This window comes from Oryzias latipes, chromosome 17 (genome assembly GCF_053564925.1).
Source record: "Oryzias latipes strain Hd-rR chromosome 17, Olatipes_Hd-rR_3.1".
Lineage (NCBI taxonomy): Eukaryota > Metazoa > Chordata > Actinopteri > Beloniformes > Adrianichthyidae > Oryzias > Oryzias latipes.
The window spans coordinates 11,205,575-11,222,382 of record NC_136253.1 but is presented as its reverse complement, the minus strand read 5'-3'; the positions used below and the strand labels follow the sequence as shown (position 1 = coordinate 11,222,382).

The following is a 16,808-nucleotide window of genomic DNA, read 5'->3' as shown; positions in this document are numbered from 1 at the left end:
TTGTCTAAAGTGCATTACAGCCACTTCACTTAAGCGCAGTTGAAATTCACCCCGGAGGCCGCGTTCAGCCCTCAGTTGCTGTGATTGTAACCAGCTGTGCCGTGGAACGGTGCACTCATTCGTCTCCCCCGGCAGATTCCAACAAATGAAGCCCCCCCATACCCATACCCACCCCCAGCTCCAGCACCCCCTCACTTCCAGCAGGGGGTCAGTCAGACCAAGAACTCCAAGAATTCCCACCACAGGAATTTTCATCCTGCATTTGAGCCACCATTAGTTATGTGTCACGTTTAAAAATAAGAGAATATTTAAAGGTGAGTTTAATTGTGAACAAAAACAATCTGTAAACACAGTTACAACTGACCAATGAAATATTAGAACCTTTTTGAAAACATTTAAAGTCCTTTTTTATTGCTTACAGTAAACGTAACAGTCCCAAATGTTGATATAAGTTGAGAACAGCGTTTAGCAACACTCCCACAGACGCAGAGAATCCATCTGAGAAATCCTAACTATGCTTGTTTCATGATCCCTTTCTGGGCAAGGCGACACGCGGCAGACATTTATGGGCTTGTTGGAGTTTCAGCTTGACTAATTCACCAAAACCTTCCTTTAGTTTCCAAAAAATCTGTCTCAACTTGAGGAGAAATGAACATGCAAATCCTGTCTCACTGAGATAAGAAACATCTCCATCCCCTTCACTGCAGACCCCCTTAACAGACGTTAACAGAGTGAGCCCCAAAGACCTGCTGTTAGCCCAGACACAAAGTGGAATCTTTGGGCCCCAAATATTTTCATAACTATGAGAGATGACAAAAACTGAAGAACATGGAAAGAAGTCCAGGCCTCACTTGTCTCCAGGAGTTTGGATCTTTCCTTCCCGCGTGTTTTGATACTCATCTCAATGCAGCGTCCATGAGTCAGCACATAAAAATACCAGCTCACTTTGTATTGATACAATACAGTCCAATGCTTTTACCTAAATGGATACAATTTAGATATTTAATATTCATTTGGTGTCTGAAACGATAAATGAAAATGTGTTTTAACAAAGAAACTTTTTTTGTTCTTACTGGCCCTTTTATCTCAAGCAATAAAAACAAAATGCCTATAGGACAAAACAGCTTCAGCAATGAAAACCTGGCATTTTGGGCCTATTAGATGGTTTTGTTCTTTGTAGTTAAATCATGTCATATTAAAATATTCAGGTATTGTTTGCAGTGCTGTGTTAAAAAGAGCTATCATAAGTTTAGTTCACATGACACCCTCACTGGGATTGACCCGACTTGGTAGACGCAAGCTGATTGGAAGTCTTTTTGCTTCCGTCAAATGTAAACAAAAAGACAAAACAGGAAGAGAGTTTGCCAAAACTGATCAATGTTAAACCATTTTTTTAGCTTGTCCTGTCCAACAGCTGGGCAAACAGATGAGAGCTGAAGGCCTCTTGTGTTGGACAGATTTTACTTTAACAACAGGGGTTATTAATCTTCTGACAAACCAGAGGTATGTCTGAATAAACCTCTTTTGTAATCGAGGCCAAACTTCATTTAATTTATTTTAATCATATTTCAAAAGAGGCTTTTGGGAGAATCGTAGAGATGTCCCTTATGGACACTGCAGACGTTGGCACACATGGTGAAACAGTCCAAGAGAACCAGCTGCTAGTTTTGGACCAGAATGTCTGGATTTCTGTTTGGCAGATTAAACCAGAATGGAGAGAAAATGCTGACATATGTTTGAGATCTTAGGAATATGAATAAAAAAAGATTTATTTGTGATACAAAATATGTGCATGAATTAATAAATAGTCTTTGGCAGTTTGGCTCTGGGCCGATCACGTCTGTCATGCTGGTGGGATAAGCTCGGACCATAAATAAAAGTCAAAAAGTTAGGTAAAACCTAGTTGTGTGACATTTGTTCTCCCCATCCCCTGGGGTAGCGGTGAGCTGCAGTCGCGCTCAGGAACTATTTGGTGTTTTAACCCTTCCCAGTCCAATCCCTTAATGCTGCGGGTCAAAGTGGATCCCATTTTTAGAGTCTTTGGAATGAATCTGCCGTGGATATGAACTCACAACTTTCCAGTTTCAGGGGGGACACTCTACCACAGGGGCGCCCAAATCCAGGCCTCAAGGGGCCTACATGTTTTCTTACCATAAAGCTCATTATTGGCTCATCTGTTGTTGATGACCTGATCCAGCAGATAAGGCTGGGTTTCTGTAAAACCTGCTAACTTTACTCACACTTTATTAAATAATGAAGGGAACTATTCTCCAGGTTGGTGGAGCTTATTTGGGATTAAAAAAATCTATGCTGCTGCCTTTTGTCTTTTTACTCCCAGATGTTGAAGGAGATCGTCATTCCTCAGGGTGACATTGTCTCAAAGTTGTGTCTGAATTCTTTCGCCACTTATCTTAGTGGTTTAATCGGTCCATATTGCGACCTTTTCTTTTCACTTTTTGCCTGGTTTTAGCGGCTCAGCTCACAAACTCAGCTGTGGGTGCTCTGAATCCCAGATTTCTTTCCTGATCTTCCGTTGCAGCACAGCGGTTTGGCAACAAAACCACAGACACAGACTCTTGTAGACACTCTCAGATCAAAAAGCAGCTTGTGGAAAACGAATTTACATTTCGGGTTTTGGACAAAGCTGCCTTTTAGCTAAAAGTTTTGATTATTCACAGATGTACAGCAGGAGCTCTCTGTTTTTTCACAGATCTAATCCTGATGTCACTTCCTGTAAAGAATTTTACTCTTCCTGTCAGAAATGCGTATAAATGCACGGAACAAGTGGTGCGAGTGGAGTTTTTAGTGATTCCTTGCATTCTCTGGTTTCTAAATAGGCCTGGCAGAGCCTCCATGTCCATCTGGTGGCGGTTCAGTGATCGTTTTGTCAGGAAGACAGATTTGTCAGGAATCTGGTGGACAGATTGCTTCAAGCTCATTTGATAAGACTTTAAATTGGAGGCTTTTATATTTTTTTAGCTGCTGTTGGGGTGTTGGGTGTGTTTTCTATTTGACCTTTATGGGCAATTGTATCTCAACTTAAAGAAATAAAAAGGTTTTTTTTTCCCAAACACCGCTCCTGCTTTCAGTGAGATGGCCTTTGTTTTTATTTTTTTGTTGTTTTTTTTAAAATGCATTGTGATTGGCTGTATACAATTGTCAATCAATCCCCTCTATCCCGTGTTTCTTATACAGAATCCATTCAGTTTGGCAGCCCCTCCCAACCCAAAAAAACGAGCAGTTCCGCACATTGTGATGTCATAAACTGAGAACCGCCCCTTCAAGGAGGATTCTGCACTGCCAGCATCTTCCCCATTCTAACACACACCTAATTTCTCATTCAAGCTAGCAGTGATCACCAAAACGCTTTCATTTTATGTGCAGAATAATCACAAATGATGTTTTGATGTTTCATCTTTGGATGTGCATATTGGATGAAAATGTGCATATCATTCAGATGTGAATGGCCGACTGTAGCTTGACATCATGAAATGGGTGTCACCCACACGGCGGTGCGTCCGAAATCCATTAGTCTTACTTCCGGATTGGAAAAACTAGGAAAAGAGCTAATTTTTTTTTTTTTAATCGTTCTTTAGTGAGCCAAAGGTAATATATGATCATATACATGGATATAGTTTACTCTGATAGGCTTGAGAAAAACATGATAGATTTAAGAGTTGTTTTATATTAAGTCAACCGTCATACCATGCACCAGTGCTTAAATACTCTTGTGGGATCCCGTTTTCCAAATACTTCTTCTGGCCCTTTTTGTTTTAGAGGGATGTGACCTTTTATTAGTACTTCTCCAAATCTCAAGACAAAATTCCAGGTAAGGCAAAGTCAATGAGGAGTACAAATAATTCCTGTAGGGAACGGAGAGAAATTGCGTGATCATTTGTGCCCGCAGACGGCCCATATCCACCCACTAGAGCAGTTGTGAGTACGGCTTTGAACAGTTTTCACTTTCACACTAGAGCTATAAAGTATCTTGTTGCGCTTATTGTGCGATGAAGCGTTTAGTTTGCCAACAACGGTGTCCAAACGTCCTCATGTTACAACACCAGAGGACATTCCAGAGAGAGAGGAGAACCTCCACCTCTCACACCTGCAGGGATATGAAAACCAAACAGCAGACTGAGCTCAGCTCACTTTAATCACAATCTACATCAAATGTGCAGAAATGTATCGCTGCTGCATACCCCCCCCCACCACCACCACACACACACACACACACACTCCGCACCCCCCTTTACATTTCCTGCCATCAGTCCGTCAGGTTAGTCGGCTCTTTTCTTCTACCGCCGTTGTGTTTTTCCTCCATCTGGTCTTCATTTCCCTCACGGTGAGATTTGCTGCCAGAGATTTTCTCCCCCAGCTCTGCAGTTCCACCATCAGCATCGGCTGGTGCCGTTCTATAAACAGTCAGGAACCTAAACATTTGACTGTGTCAGCTTAACAGCAGGACCTCCTTCCAGAGGTTTCTTCATAGAGACACCCTAATGCTCGCTTTACCAGAACCTTTGTTTTATCGTGGCTGCTTGAACTCAATCAGTCACAGAGTCAGGAAAGCCTTGAAAGCCACAAGCGGTGTTGTACGGCCCACAGGCGCTACCCTCTCCCACCCTCACTGGCTACTACCCACCCCTCACTTTCGCCTTTTGCCCCGTCTACCCTGATCAAAGTTGACAAATTCAAGAAAACACAGCTTTCTCCAAAATGGCGGCTTTTCTGTTGCTTTTATCACCATAGCAACCATTTTATTTTTTTGATTGCCTGGGGTGACAGGTTCATGTAATTTTTAGAAGATTTGGCAAAGGTAAAATTTGGAATTTCCTCGGCAACAGAGGTTCTTTGGTAACCACGCCCACATTTGTAATATGTTGATATCATATGTTACATCATTTCATTGAGCTTCAGCCAACGATTTATGTTATACGTTTTTCAAAATATAAAAATCTGTGAGCAACAAGGAAACGCCACCTTTGCCAGCTCGCCATGCTAACTCTGTTGGCAATGCACAATTTCCAGATCAACATTCTTTTCCTTCAGTAGCTTCCAGATGATGCTCAGGGAGTTAGGAGGTGATGGAATAAATTTCCCTAAACGTTTAAATTTGTATGTGAGCCTAAATGTGACTTTGGTTTTTTATTCATGATGGCAGCCTTTTCCTTGGGTCAACAATCAGGGACACCTGGTTGTGGTTTTGGACTTTAGCCGTCGTTTACTATTTTAAATAATCTGTTTCACCAGGAACTTAGCGCATGCACATTTTGATGAGTGTTTTGCTCAAAGGAGCAGCAAGAAAGAGGAATTGCCGAAACAACAATGTCCTTGCAGTCCAGCCAAAAGGAAACCTGCCGACTTTGAAGCGGCCGTGCTCGCCGGTCAGGTGACCGTGAATCTGGATGCTTTTAAGTGTTTGTGTTGAGAATTTGAGCCTTCTGCCACAGAAACCATGTAAGAGGGAGAAAAAAAAAACACTTTTCTCTGTTTAGCTGGATAATCTCAAGGAGGATTGTGGTGAGGTGCCTTACAAACCCCTCAGGCTGAAAAGGTCTAACAAGTCCTGAATAAAGTGGGTATTTCATTACTTATGTCACCTCTGCGGCACGATCGGGTGTATTTTGATCAGGTTTGGGGTTGTTTGGTGGAGGTGAGTGAAAGGATTTAGCTCTAAGTCGACCGACCAAACGAGTCCTCCAAAGCACAACATTATCCTAAGGAATTTTCCCATGTGAAGAATTCCTCCAGCTCCTGTTGATTTTCCTGATGATGCTTTTCGTGATGGCCTGGAGCATTCTGGGAAATGCAGATAAGTTTTCTCTTTCATTTGTCACGAGGCTGTGGGCCATGTGAAAGGATGGTGGAAGTGCCGCAGGAGAAGCAGGCAGTGTTGAGTTTCACGCAGAGCCGACGTGGAGTTTCTTTAAAGCAGTAGTATTTGGTGTCTCCAGTTTTATTTTTATTAAGTCTGGGACAGGGCAGGTGTCTTTTTTTTCCTTCTAATTGGGAATTGGGTGCACCAATCCAGTCCAGGCTCATGCACATGATATTCTGCCCAAAACCCAAAACTAAGGCAACACACCAACAAGGGACTTGACCTGAGGTCCAAGAACAGGACTGGGATCAACATCAGCAGGCAGAAACATCAACTTGAAATACCTTCCTCGAGGGAAGAGAACACAACAAACTGGCAGAGTGTAGGTGAAGGCATGGAGCTTAAATACACCAGGATCCAGCTGCAATGAAGGATCAATCTAATTCTGGAGGAGTCTGGAGGCTGAGCAGGTATGGCAAGCCATGAAGGCCAAAAAAGGCCCCTAGATCCTGACACTTAATAGTCTTTTCTCTGACAGACATGAAAACAGACCGATTTTAATACTCGTCTGTCTCTTCAAACACTCTCAAAGTTCAAACCTTCATAGAAAAATGAGTCCAGTTTTATAGAAAGACGCCAAAAACCTGCTAGCAAATGAATATGGATCGGGAAAGCTGAATGCATTTCACCACGAGAGCCCAGAAGATCATCGGCTGCCCTCTCCCATCCCTGGAAGAACTGTACATTTCCCGCTCCCTAAAAAAGGTTCCGAAAATTCTGCGGGATCAATCACACCACGGACATTCTCTGTTTGAACTGCTGCCTTCAGGCAGAAGATATAGGACGATTAAAACAAGGACAAACAGATTAAAAAATAGCTTCTATCCAAGAGCCATCGTGGTCTTAAATGCTGCTAAATAAAGTTAATTTATTAGGGAAGCGTGCAATACCTTGACAAGATGTAACCTCCTTTTTATATTTTTGTATCTTATATTGCCTTATTTCCCAGTTTTAGTTTTTTTATTTTAATTTGACTTTTTTATTATTCCACCGGAAAAAATTGCACTGTAATTTTGTTGTACATGTACAATGACAATAAAGATATTACTATTTCTATTTCTACAAGAGACAGTGCGCTGTAAAAAACAAAACAGGAGTATTCAAAAACTGGACTTAAATAAATATTTAAAGTTATGAATATTTCTTGTTTTTAAAGTTGTGCATGAAACTCTTTATTAACATAAATTCAGTAGACATCAGAAAGCTAACCAATCACAGCTCTTTGTGGCTCCAGGCTTCAGTACTTTGAGGCCTAACTCATCCAGAAAAGTTAGTATTGTCTAAGTTAAGACTTTACTAATGATAAAGGTAGCAGGTAAGTCTTTATTATATATTTTATCTAAAAAGAATGTTTATTCCCTGAACTCATAGCCAATAATTGACTTTTGTCTTGTGTTTATATCATTATCTGCTCAGAGGGATTTGTATAATTGGCGTGAAAAATGCAGCAGCTTCTGCCTTCAGTTAGCAGAAAATGTTTCCATTTGGTTTTCTGTCCTCATGGATTGTTATCCCCAAAACAAAGTGGCGCTCTGCAAAAAAAGCACGGAATTAGCACCGTGATCTCCCAGCTCTGCGCTTAATCGTTGCTTACACGGCTGTGATTCGAGTTCTTAGAGCGTGGTTTTTGCTCAGACACGACACAGAGTCCCAGGCAGAAATATTCACCCTATTTTCTTTTTCTGTTCTCCCACATCCAACTAGACTTTTTCACCAAGACACTGAGCCTCCTGCTTTTAATTTCTATGCTTGTTTTAGCAAGACGCGACCTGGAATCTCTGCTCCGATTTAATAAAGTTGAATAGCAGTTTGACTAACTGTATTAGAGGTAATGAAATGATAATAAACAGAGAAAAAATGATGGAGAATATTCAAACGGAAAAATACAGAGAAGTGTATGTTTTCATGGGTCAGCGGGTGGGATTAGCAGGATCACAGAGTCGAGTGGTTTTGACCACAGAAAACAGACGCTCTGCAGACCAGAATGTCCCACCCGCCCTCCCCTTTTATTGTATCTCTTCTCCTGCTGGAGGCGACGGCCTAATGTGCAGCTTTGGGAACAGTGTGCACAGCGTTAACGAGATTTTTGCTCTCAGTCGAAGGTGTACGGACAAAATTTGTAAAGAATTCAATTTAAGAGGAAAAAAAAACATCTGGATTTGTGGTTATTAAGGCCTTTTCAGAACTCTTTCTTTCAAGCTCAATCCTGAATAAAACTTGATCTGCTGTTAAGTTTTTATTTTTGTTTTTTGCTTAGTTCTTGGAAAATATCTGGCTTTTTAATGCTCCATTAAACTTTGCTTTGTATCGTTCCTGATTTTATCCTTGAGAAATTACTGCAAATTATGTTTTTCTGTCGACTAACCAACTTCCCCAAGTCCAGCCTGGAACTCTTTAGTTCAAATTATAATCATCTGCAGTTATACTTGCAGTTTATAGTAATTATATGTGGCTGTGCGGCGCTGTTCTTGGGACCTCCTTGGAGAGCAGCAACAGCGTTACAAAACAAAGCAACAGACACAACGTGGGGGAAGGCGGAAAGGGCAGAGGTGCTGGGGTGGGACTGGGGCATCGGGGTCACATATGAATCACAAAAGTTGCAGGCTCTCGCCTCTGCCTGTAATCACACCCAACACAGCAGACCACAACAACAATCAATCAGTGTCAGACTTGGATCGTGGTTACAGTAGTTTCAATAGTAGTGGCTACAATAGTGTTGAATTAAAATAGGAACCTCCGTAGAAGTTTTTGGACCATGACAACCATAACATTTTTATCATGTTTTGGGCTGAAAAGAAATGTGTTGTCAGTTTTGTGTCTCTATGAGGAAGTATTTTTTAAAATTTCCATAGCAACCGATTTTTAAACTCATTGTGGTAATGTTATTTAAATAATCATTACGACAGCCTTATAAGTAACACTTTCCCTGTCCACCCAACATCAAACTGCACAGAGCCATGCATGTTAGAAAACAAACTCCTCCATGAGTCATTATAATTGAGCATCTAAGCATGTAACAAGACTGGTTGCTAAGGAAAGTTAGAAAAATGACATGCCTATAGGAACATATAAATCTGTAGACATGTTCAACACTGTGAGATGGGAAAAAAGTCATATGGTTGCTATGACCTGTCACCTTCACAAAGGCCACCATTGACTTGTTTATACTCTTCCAAAATGCCTTTTTTTCTCCTGCTAGTGTTGTAAAGCAGCTTCACACTGTTTTCCTGGTTTGAAATGAGTCTTAAGCTAAATTCACAGCACCCTCTGCTACGTGTGTTGAACCAACCACTCTTAATAACAAAGTCTATGCAAACGTACAAAACTCTTGCGTTGGCACATTACTATGCAAGTTCAATGACCGTTTCCTGGCTCTACTGTACGTACAAAGCGCACACCCATTGAACGTGCGTTGAAAGTTAGATCAGTTAAATTCTAATGAATCAGGGACTGTAATTTGGTAGTGATGTTTCAATGGCGCCCTTTTTTTCACGGAAGTGCCAGCAGTTTAAAAATTGATCATAGAGGAGAAATTATATGACGCAAAGTCTTTCATATATCCGAATAGAGCTGTGACAGAAAAACATTTCACACCAAGCCTCTTCCACCTGTAGGTGGTGGACATTAGCTAGTAAAGAATAGAAAAAGAAACAGGAGAATCCCCTCCTTGTCCAGTGTAAACACCAAATGCTAACATGTCCGGTCTGAACGCAGCATCAGACGATCTACCAGCTTTTCATCGCCATGGTTTTCCTGTAAAGAGGGTGTGAAAGCGTCACCAGAAACAGCCTGACAAAGTGATGACGAGCTCTTTCTTCAGCAGCCGTTCTGAGGCACAGTCGACTCCCATAGACAAGTGCTGATGTGCTCCATTCTCCCCCCCTGAGTATTAGTGGATACGTCACTGAAGAGCAGCCAAGATGCCTTTTGGATTTGCAAACGTTCTTCTTCAGCAGTTTGGTTTGTTTCCCTTTGAAAACCGAAGTCTGAAGCTGGTTTTAACCAGAAGCTGCTGCTGAGCTTTCTCGCAAAGTTTTATTAAACTGTTGATGATATGCCACTTCTCCTTAAAAAAGGTTTCATGGTCCTCGGTTTTGCCTGAACAATTAGATTATCTTTTGTGTATTTGGCTCATTTCAACCGTTGTTTTCTCTTCCGCAGCAAATATATTTGCTTATGATTGAGTTTATTTGAGAAAAGTAATTTAAACAGTTCCAGTCATCTAAAGGTGTGTTTTATCATCTGTCCTGCTCTGTAGACGTACATCGGCTCCATCCTGGCCGCAGTTAACCCTTACCAGCTGCTACCTGGTCTGTACGACCGACAGGCCATGGAGATGTACAGCCGCCACCACCTTGGCGAGATCACCCCGCACATCTTTGCAGTCGCCAACGAATGCTACCGGTCGCTGTGGAAGAGGCAACAGAACCAATGCATCCTGATCAGGTGTGTTTTATGTGTTTCCTCTTCTTCTAGAAAGCCCCAACTGTGTTTTTTTTTTTTGTTCTCTAAGGGGCAGCAGAGTCCAAAATGTGCCCGGAACACAACACATTTGACTTTGTCCTTTAAAGTTTTTCTTCTTTATCTCCTTGAAAGTTCCTATTAAGGATATCTGCTCCTCTGCTTTCAGGGCTCGCGATTGAGCCATCAACCATATCTGCCCCCTTTGAATCAACCTTTGTGGTCTTTAGTGTTGATCCAACACTTTGATCAAGTTTCCTGGTTTCTTTGGCTGCACCTCTGACAATCTCTACTCTGCACAGAATCTCTAATCTGTCTCCATCCTCTGTCGGCTGAGTTCCTTCCTCACATCCTTCCTCTTTGCTTTTCAAGTCTGCCTTCAAGCCATTGTTTCATCTGACTTTCAAAACTGCTTCAAAATGATAACATTCAGCCTCCCAGTTTAGCAAAGGCCGGAAACCGGAGAGATTCTTGTGTTTTAGTGTGGGACAACTGCTGGTTTTGTGGTTGTCGAGGTATCCTGAGGACGTGCCTGCTTTGCATTGTTTACGTGTGGTCAGAAGTATTGTTTTCACAAAGAAGTATCCGCAGAGGAAGCTTAACCATGTAGCAACTGTGGTATCTTCTTCACGGGACACATAATTGTGTTCAAAAATATGTGTTTACACGATGTTTCTTATCTTCTCTATGGAAGCCTAAAATAACCGATTATTCCAAAGTTTGCTGGGCAGAGATACAGTAGATCTCCCCTTTTTATGGGAAGTTTGCTAGATGTTATGCACCTTTTAGCATAGGTGAGCCACAGCGAATCAGCTTTCACGGATTCGCACAGGTAGATTTTTATGCTGGATGCCCTTCCTGACACCACCCTGTAATTTATCTGGGCTGGTGACCGGCACTGGGGGACACAGACTTGGGCCCCCTGGAGCGTGAAGGGTCTCGCCCAAGGACCCACACTGGATGAAGCTCATCACGACCCCTGGGAATCGAACCTGGATTTCCCATGTGCCAGGGCTGTGCTTAACCAACTAGTGAGTCTCACAGCTCGAAGTCGCCATGGCAACACTGCTAGTCAGTGGGTAAGTGCCTTAAGCGGCCTTAAAGTGACAGAAGAAACTTTTATAATCCTCAATATGATGCCCCCTCTCCCTCCAGTGGAGTTAGTCACAGTGGTCACAGGTTGTCCACGGGCAGCAAATACGGTAACCTGTAAGGGGCATAAAGTTGGCCTGCACCGTATAGCTAATCGTAGACCCCTGGGTGAACCCGTAGTGCGAAAATGTTCATTCACATTATTTTCTATAGGCATGCTGCGAGCAGCAGGTCATAGCAAAAACCTAAACAACACGTTAGGGCGAATGTTTTTTTTCAATGTACAAAAGAAGAATTAAGAGTAGAACTAGTGATAGACAGTAAAATAATTACTTTTTCAAATTCTTTACAAATTGGGAGGATCAGGCATATAATGAAATGTGAGCAACGTTTTGCATTATTGTGTGTTCTTACAGATCAGTGTGTTGTAGTTGTGAGTCTTAGTCATTTCAAAGAGTTACAGTGACATGGAGCAACAAGTAAATGTGTGTTTGTGTTAGCTGAGGTCAGTGAGAGTAAATCCTAGAAATCACCAGCGAACCTGAATGCAGCAATAGTGAGCTCTTAATGAAAGCACATAAGTGCAGAAATTCCATGCAGCCACTGAATGCATTGCTTGCTGCGACGTAAGTATAAAATCTTCACAATAAAGTCCAAATTAAATGTTTGAACCAACTCTGGGATGATTGTTTGTGGTAGCATTTTTTTGTTCTTTTTTCGGGGGGACAGACACTTAAAAGTCATGGTTGTGAGTTTGAGCCCCCTCTCAAAGACGATGAGCAATGCCTCACCTGCCAAAGTGGCTAGTGACATTGTTTTTCTACCAGCCAAGTTAAAGTCTCTGCAACCCTCACGGGCCTGGACAGCCCAAATGGCCGCGGTACCCTTAGGGGTCAACTTCATACGGGTTCATCTTACTAAGACTTAAGGCCAGGTCCATCCGTGTGTGGAATGTGCTGCCAAATTCTCGGAAACGCCTTTGGAGACGGCTTATGGTGGAGAAGTGGACATTCAATTCCCTAGCAACAGCTCTGGTGGACCTTCCTGATATCAGCATGCCAATTGCACGCTCCCTCAAAACATGCGACATCTGTGGCATTGTGCTGTGTGATACAACTGAAGATTTCAGAGTGGCCTTTTCTTGTGGCCAGTCTAAGGCACACCTGTGCAATAATCATGCTGTCTAATCAGCATCTTGATATGGCACACCTGTGAGGTGGGATGGAATGTCTTGGCAAAGGAGAAGTGCTCACTATCACAGATTTAGACAGATTTGTGAACAATATTTCAGAGAACTGGTTATTTTGTGTATGTGGAAAATGTTTCACATCTTTGAGTTCATACCATAAAAAATGGGAGCAATAACAAAAGTGTTGCGTTTATTTTTTTGGTCAGTGTAGTTACCCTGGGCCTAACAGTCGCACCAAGGCTGCTGCTTTAAACCAACTTCCCATGCTGCACTGCTGCTTTTTACAGCGTGCTGAAGATCACTCTGGGAACCAGCTTTTCTAACCATTAGCTGACACTTCACAAACTCATTTGGGCCTTTTTATTGACACTGGGGATAACAGCACTCACATGCCCCCTTTAAACGCACTAAACTCACTTTATGGGGAGGAAACGCTCTGCTCTCCTGCTCTCCTTTTTACATCCACTGGGTCGCCCAATTCCCTAAATTGTTCATTTATACCCGGACATTTTCAAAAGCCAAAATGTGAGTGGCTTTCTACAACTCATCTCATCCTCATGAAAGGTGGCGTGACACAAATGACTTGATTAAGACTGAAGGACAGATAAAGTTGTTTCTGTCTCACCAGGGTATGAGCCAAAGAGGGTTCTGTTTTCAGGAAGGTTCTCTGAAGCTCTGTGGATTCATTTGGTTTGTTGAACAATAAAAAACTGAAAGCCCCCCCCAAAAATCCTACTGTAAACAATTGGAGGTTATACCGTGATATGGGACTGTATTGCGGGAAAGTCATGCTGGATCTGTGTCAGGATCTGTAAACAGGTTTGCTGGGACGAATATTCTTTTGATTTTTTTTTAACAATTTAAAAGAAAAGTAGAGGTCCGTCTTTTCACTGTTAATGTTGCAGGATTGTTTTTTTCTTGATGACCATTCTTGAGCTCCATCAGCACTGAAACTGAAGGGATTTGCCTCCATGGTTCACATTTACTGTGACGTAAACAAAGATTTCACGCATTCTTTTTTCTGGGATGGCTCGCTTCATGCTCCTCACCGGGACAGAACGGCTCTTTTGTTAGGCTGGACGTTAGACAGAGTGAGGAATATGTAAACACGTAAACACAAACTTGTCCTGATGTGGCGGCGAAGACCTCGATCCACAATGAGGCGTTTTGTTTGCTTAGAAGGATCGTTGCGGGACAAATGGGTCTGTTCCTTCCCGGATCTTTCGAAGGGCTTCTGCAGCCTCCTGCTACTTTTCAGGGATGTCCTTCAGCCAATTTTCCCACCTGTTCCTGAAGCCGCTTAAAAACGAACCGCTTTTGTGTTCAGCGTGTGGATGGCCGCAACAATGCAAATCACAGAGGACAAACCCACCTCTGCCGCCACGCGTTACTTCAAGCACCACAGTGAAAAACACTGTTTTGCTCCCTGAGACTTTTACTGCCTCTGAGCCGTTAATAAGCTGCTAATTGTTGCCTTGAAGCAAAGTGCTAAAACCTCCAGCTGGAGCAGCACCAAACAGCAGCAGATGACGTGCAGATCCCTCTTGAGGGTGGATCTAAACCTAACCCTAACCCTGATTCAGTTTGCTAAACATTCACTTAAGAACACAAAGAATAATCATATTTATTTCAAATGTTTTGGGAGCAACATGAAATTAGTCATCAATGATGGTTTACTGCCAAAATCCGGCATGACTAAAACTAGAGTGATCGAATAAGGTGACAGCATTTTAATAAGGCGAGATCTTAGGAGTTCATAGTCATTGGTGGTCCTTTCAACATCTTTGTGTGCTTGGACATAGACAAATAAACCCCCTAGACTGATACTGGTGAACCTGTACTTTTTTTCTGTGTGAGTTTTCAACTTTTCTTTGGTAAAAAGTAGCAAATTCATGATTTTCCTCTTCAAGTACACGGGAAAGCGGCAGGTGAGGCAGCGTCCGCCACAACCAGCCTGCGCCGCACAAACTGACAGAGCTGCAGCTGAGCCGCGCTTTACTGTTTTGTCTTTCTATCATCACCAAAAATGTGTGTGCCTTTGCCTGAAGGCAGAGGGCACTGGTGTTCCAGAGAATATGACAAGAATAATGGAATTAGTGATAGCAAGTCAAGTGCAACCGTCCAGTTATCCTTCAAAATTGATTCTAAATGGAGGATTACGTGTCTATACTCAGGAACTCGGTCAGACATGTCACTGGTAGTGATCTCCATTGAGACATTGAGACTTTTAAAAGGGCCTATATCATGGAAAATCCATTTTTTGAGCTTTCAAGAGTATCCTAATGTTCATGGCTAGACCATGCTAAAACATTGGTCCATGTGGAGAACAGGTTGGCAAACCATCTAGAATACAGAGAGATCCATGACTTTAAGGATGCTGAGCAACATTATGCAATGAACAACAGTTTTTCTCCCCGTCAGAATCAGCTGATTAATGTTTATCACATAAACAGTCGAATAGTTACAGCATTTCACAAAGCATGTGTCATTTTCCGTCGTCGGCGACATCTCCAGCGTTACAGGGTTAATTAAATTTGCCAAAACGTCACTACAGAACCCTAAATCCTAAAGGAGTAGTATTGTAGTCAATGACAGGAGTCTTGACAAACACGTCGACCATTTTCATGGATCATACCATTGTATCCAGCTCGCACGGGCTTTACCCATCCCGTAAATCCGTGTCTTTTCCAACCGTGACTCTATAGGAAGACGGGCTTTCTCACTGATGCAGCTGATTGGATGTTTTGTGTTTATGTTTGAGGGAATAAATGTTAGAACCTTACATACTTTGCGGCTTCTTAACAATAGAAGCAGATGGACCTGACCTGGTTTGTTTACTCACCACATTTATGAAGTGTGATGAAGGGTTTTTTCGGGACACCCTGAACTAAGGGATCATTCGGAGGGAAGCCCTGCACAGCTGCCGGCGTACGTGGACGGAGTCACAATGACCCACAACGCTCACGGCAAAAGAGAACAAAAAAACAAGCTCTCGTAAAACGCCAAGCACGGCAGCGGCCGACGCGCGCACAAAGGCGGCGCCTCTTGCCATAAATTGCAAGCTGGCACTTTGAGGCCAGGCAGGAAGCTTTCTTGTCGGATTTAAGGGATTGTGGGAAATCAGAGCCAGGCAGGAGTAGGTGAAGGAAACAGTAGCTGGTGAAAAAAGAGAAGGAGGGAGAACCCAGCTCCAATACAAGACCATCTGCTCATTAGGGGATCCCACTGGAGCAGGTACCTGCCCGCGTTCAAACACGCTGCCTTCATGGAGATCCCCCACATGGTTGAGAGCACACATCCGAGCAGTATTCCAAACCACCTACAATGAAGCTCTTGGAAGGCCTCCTGACTTTCATTCATCTCAGTAACTACGAAGAATAAACTGAAGTTTCAAACCTTGAACCTTTCCTGGTTCTGTTGGTTCGGAAGACAAACCATCATACGGTCTTTCACTGCATGATCTAAACGCCTTAGGCCCCGCCCCTTTCAGTTGAACTAATACATCCACTGTTGGACGGCCACATTAGTGTGGCACCTCTGTAATGCTCCCATTCCTATAGTCCGTTTCCAACATCTGGTGGAAAGGCGGGAAGCTGGACGGAGACTGTTGGAGGTTCAACCTCAGTCACTGAAACATGACCAATCACCGGATTGTTTGTTTATTTGTTTGTTTTACATTTTCCAGTTGTTGTCAGTCCACACGTTTTTTGAGAACTAAGAACTCTGGAAGTGCATATTGTCCTCTGTAGAAGCCCAATCCTGCATTTCCGATCCCCTTGTGTCTTGACATGACAATCTTTTCTATTATAACTCACAAAATATTGAGCTGCTTGTTTTAGAATTGAGAACTTCTCCTCAAAGAAAGTCCCAAAGTTTCTGACACTTTCACATTAAATTCAGCCATGTCCAAAGTCCGGCCCGTGGGCAAAATGTGGCCCGCGTTCAAATTTCCCCTGGCCTGCAGGCTCCTGTCATAAAATCAATAACCCTAACCCTAACCCAGCACGTTGATTGGATAAATTCTGTTAGAAGTCATAAACCTGTGGCAACAGCATGCAGTGGGACTTTTCTGTGACACTTTCTAGCTCATTTTTAAAACATTGACTGTAAATAAAATAAACAGATGTGTTTCTCTGATCACAACTGCAGTGTTTTATACTTTGTGTTATTATATATGAGTGGGTGTTT

General features: G+C 42.6%; 1 protein-coding gene across 1 annotated transcript in view; it reads left to right on the top strand.

Moving 5' to 3' along the window:
- myo10 (myosin X) overlaps positions 1–16,808 on the top strand; it is a 117,814-nt gene that overhangs the window by 54,328 nt on the left and 46,678 nt on the right. Inside the window, exon 4 of the mRNA XM_011486183.3 lies at positions 10,137–10,324. Coding sequence (XP_011484485.1) covers positions 10,137–10,324 — 188 coding nt within the window. The remainder of the gene's footprint in view (positions 1–10,136; positions 10,325–16,808) is intronic.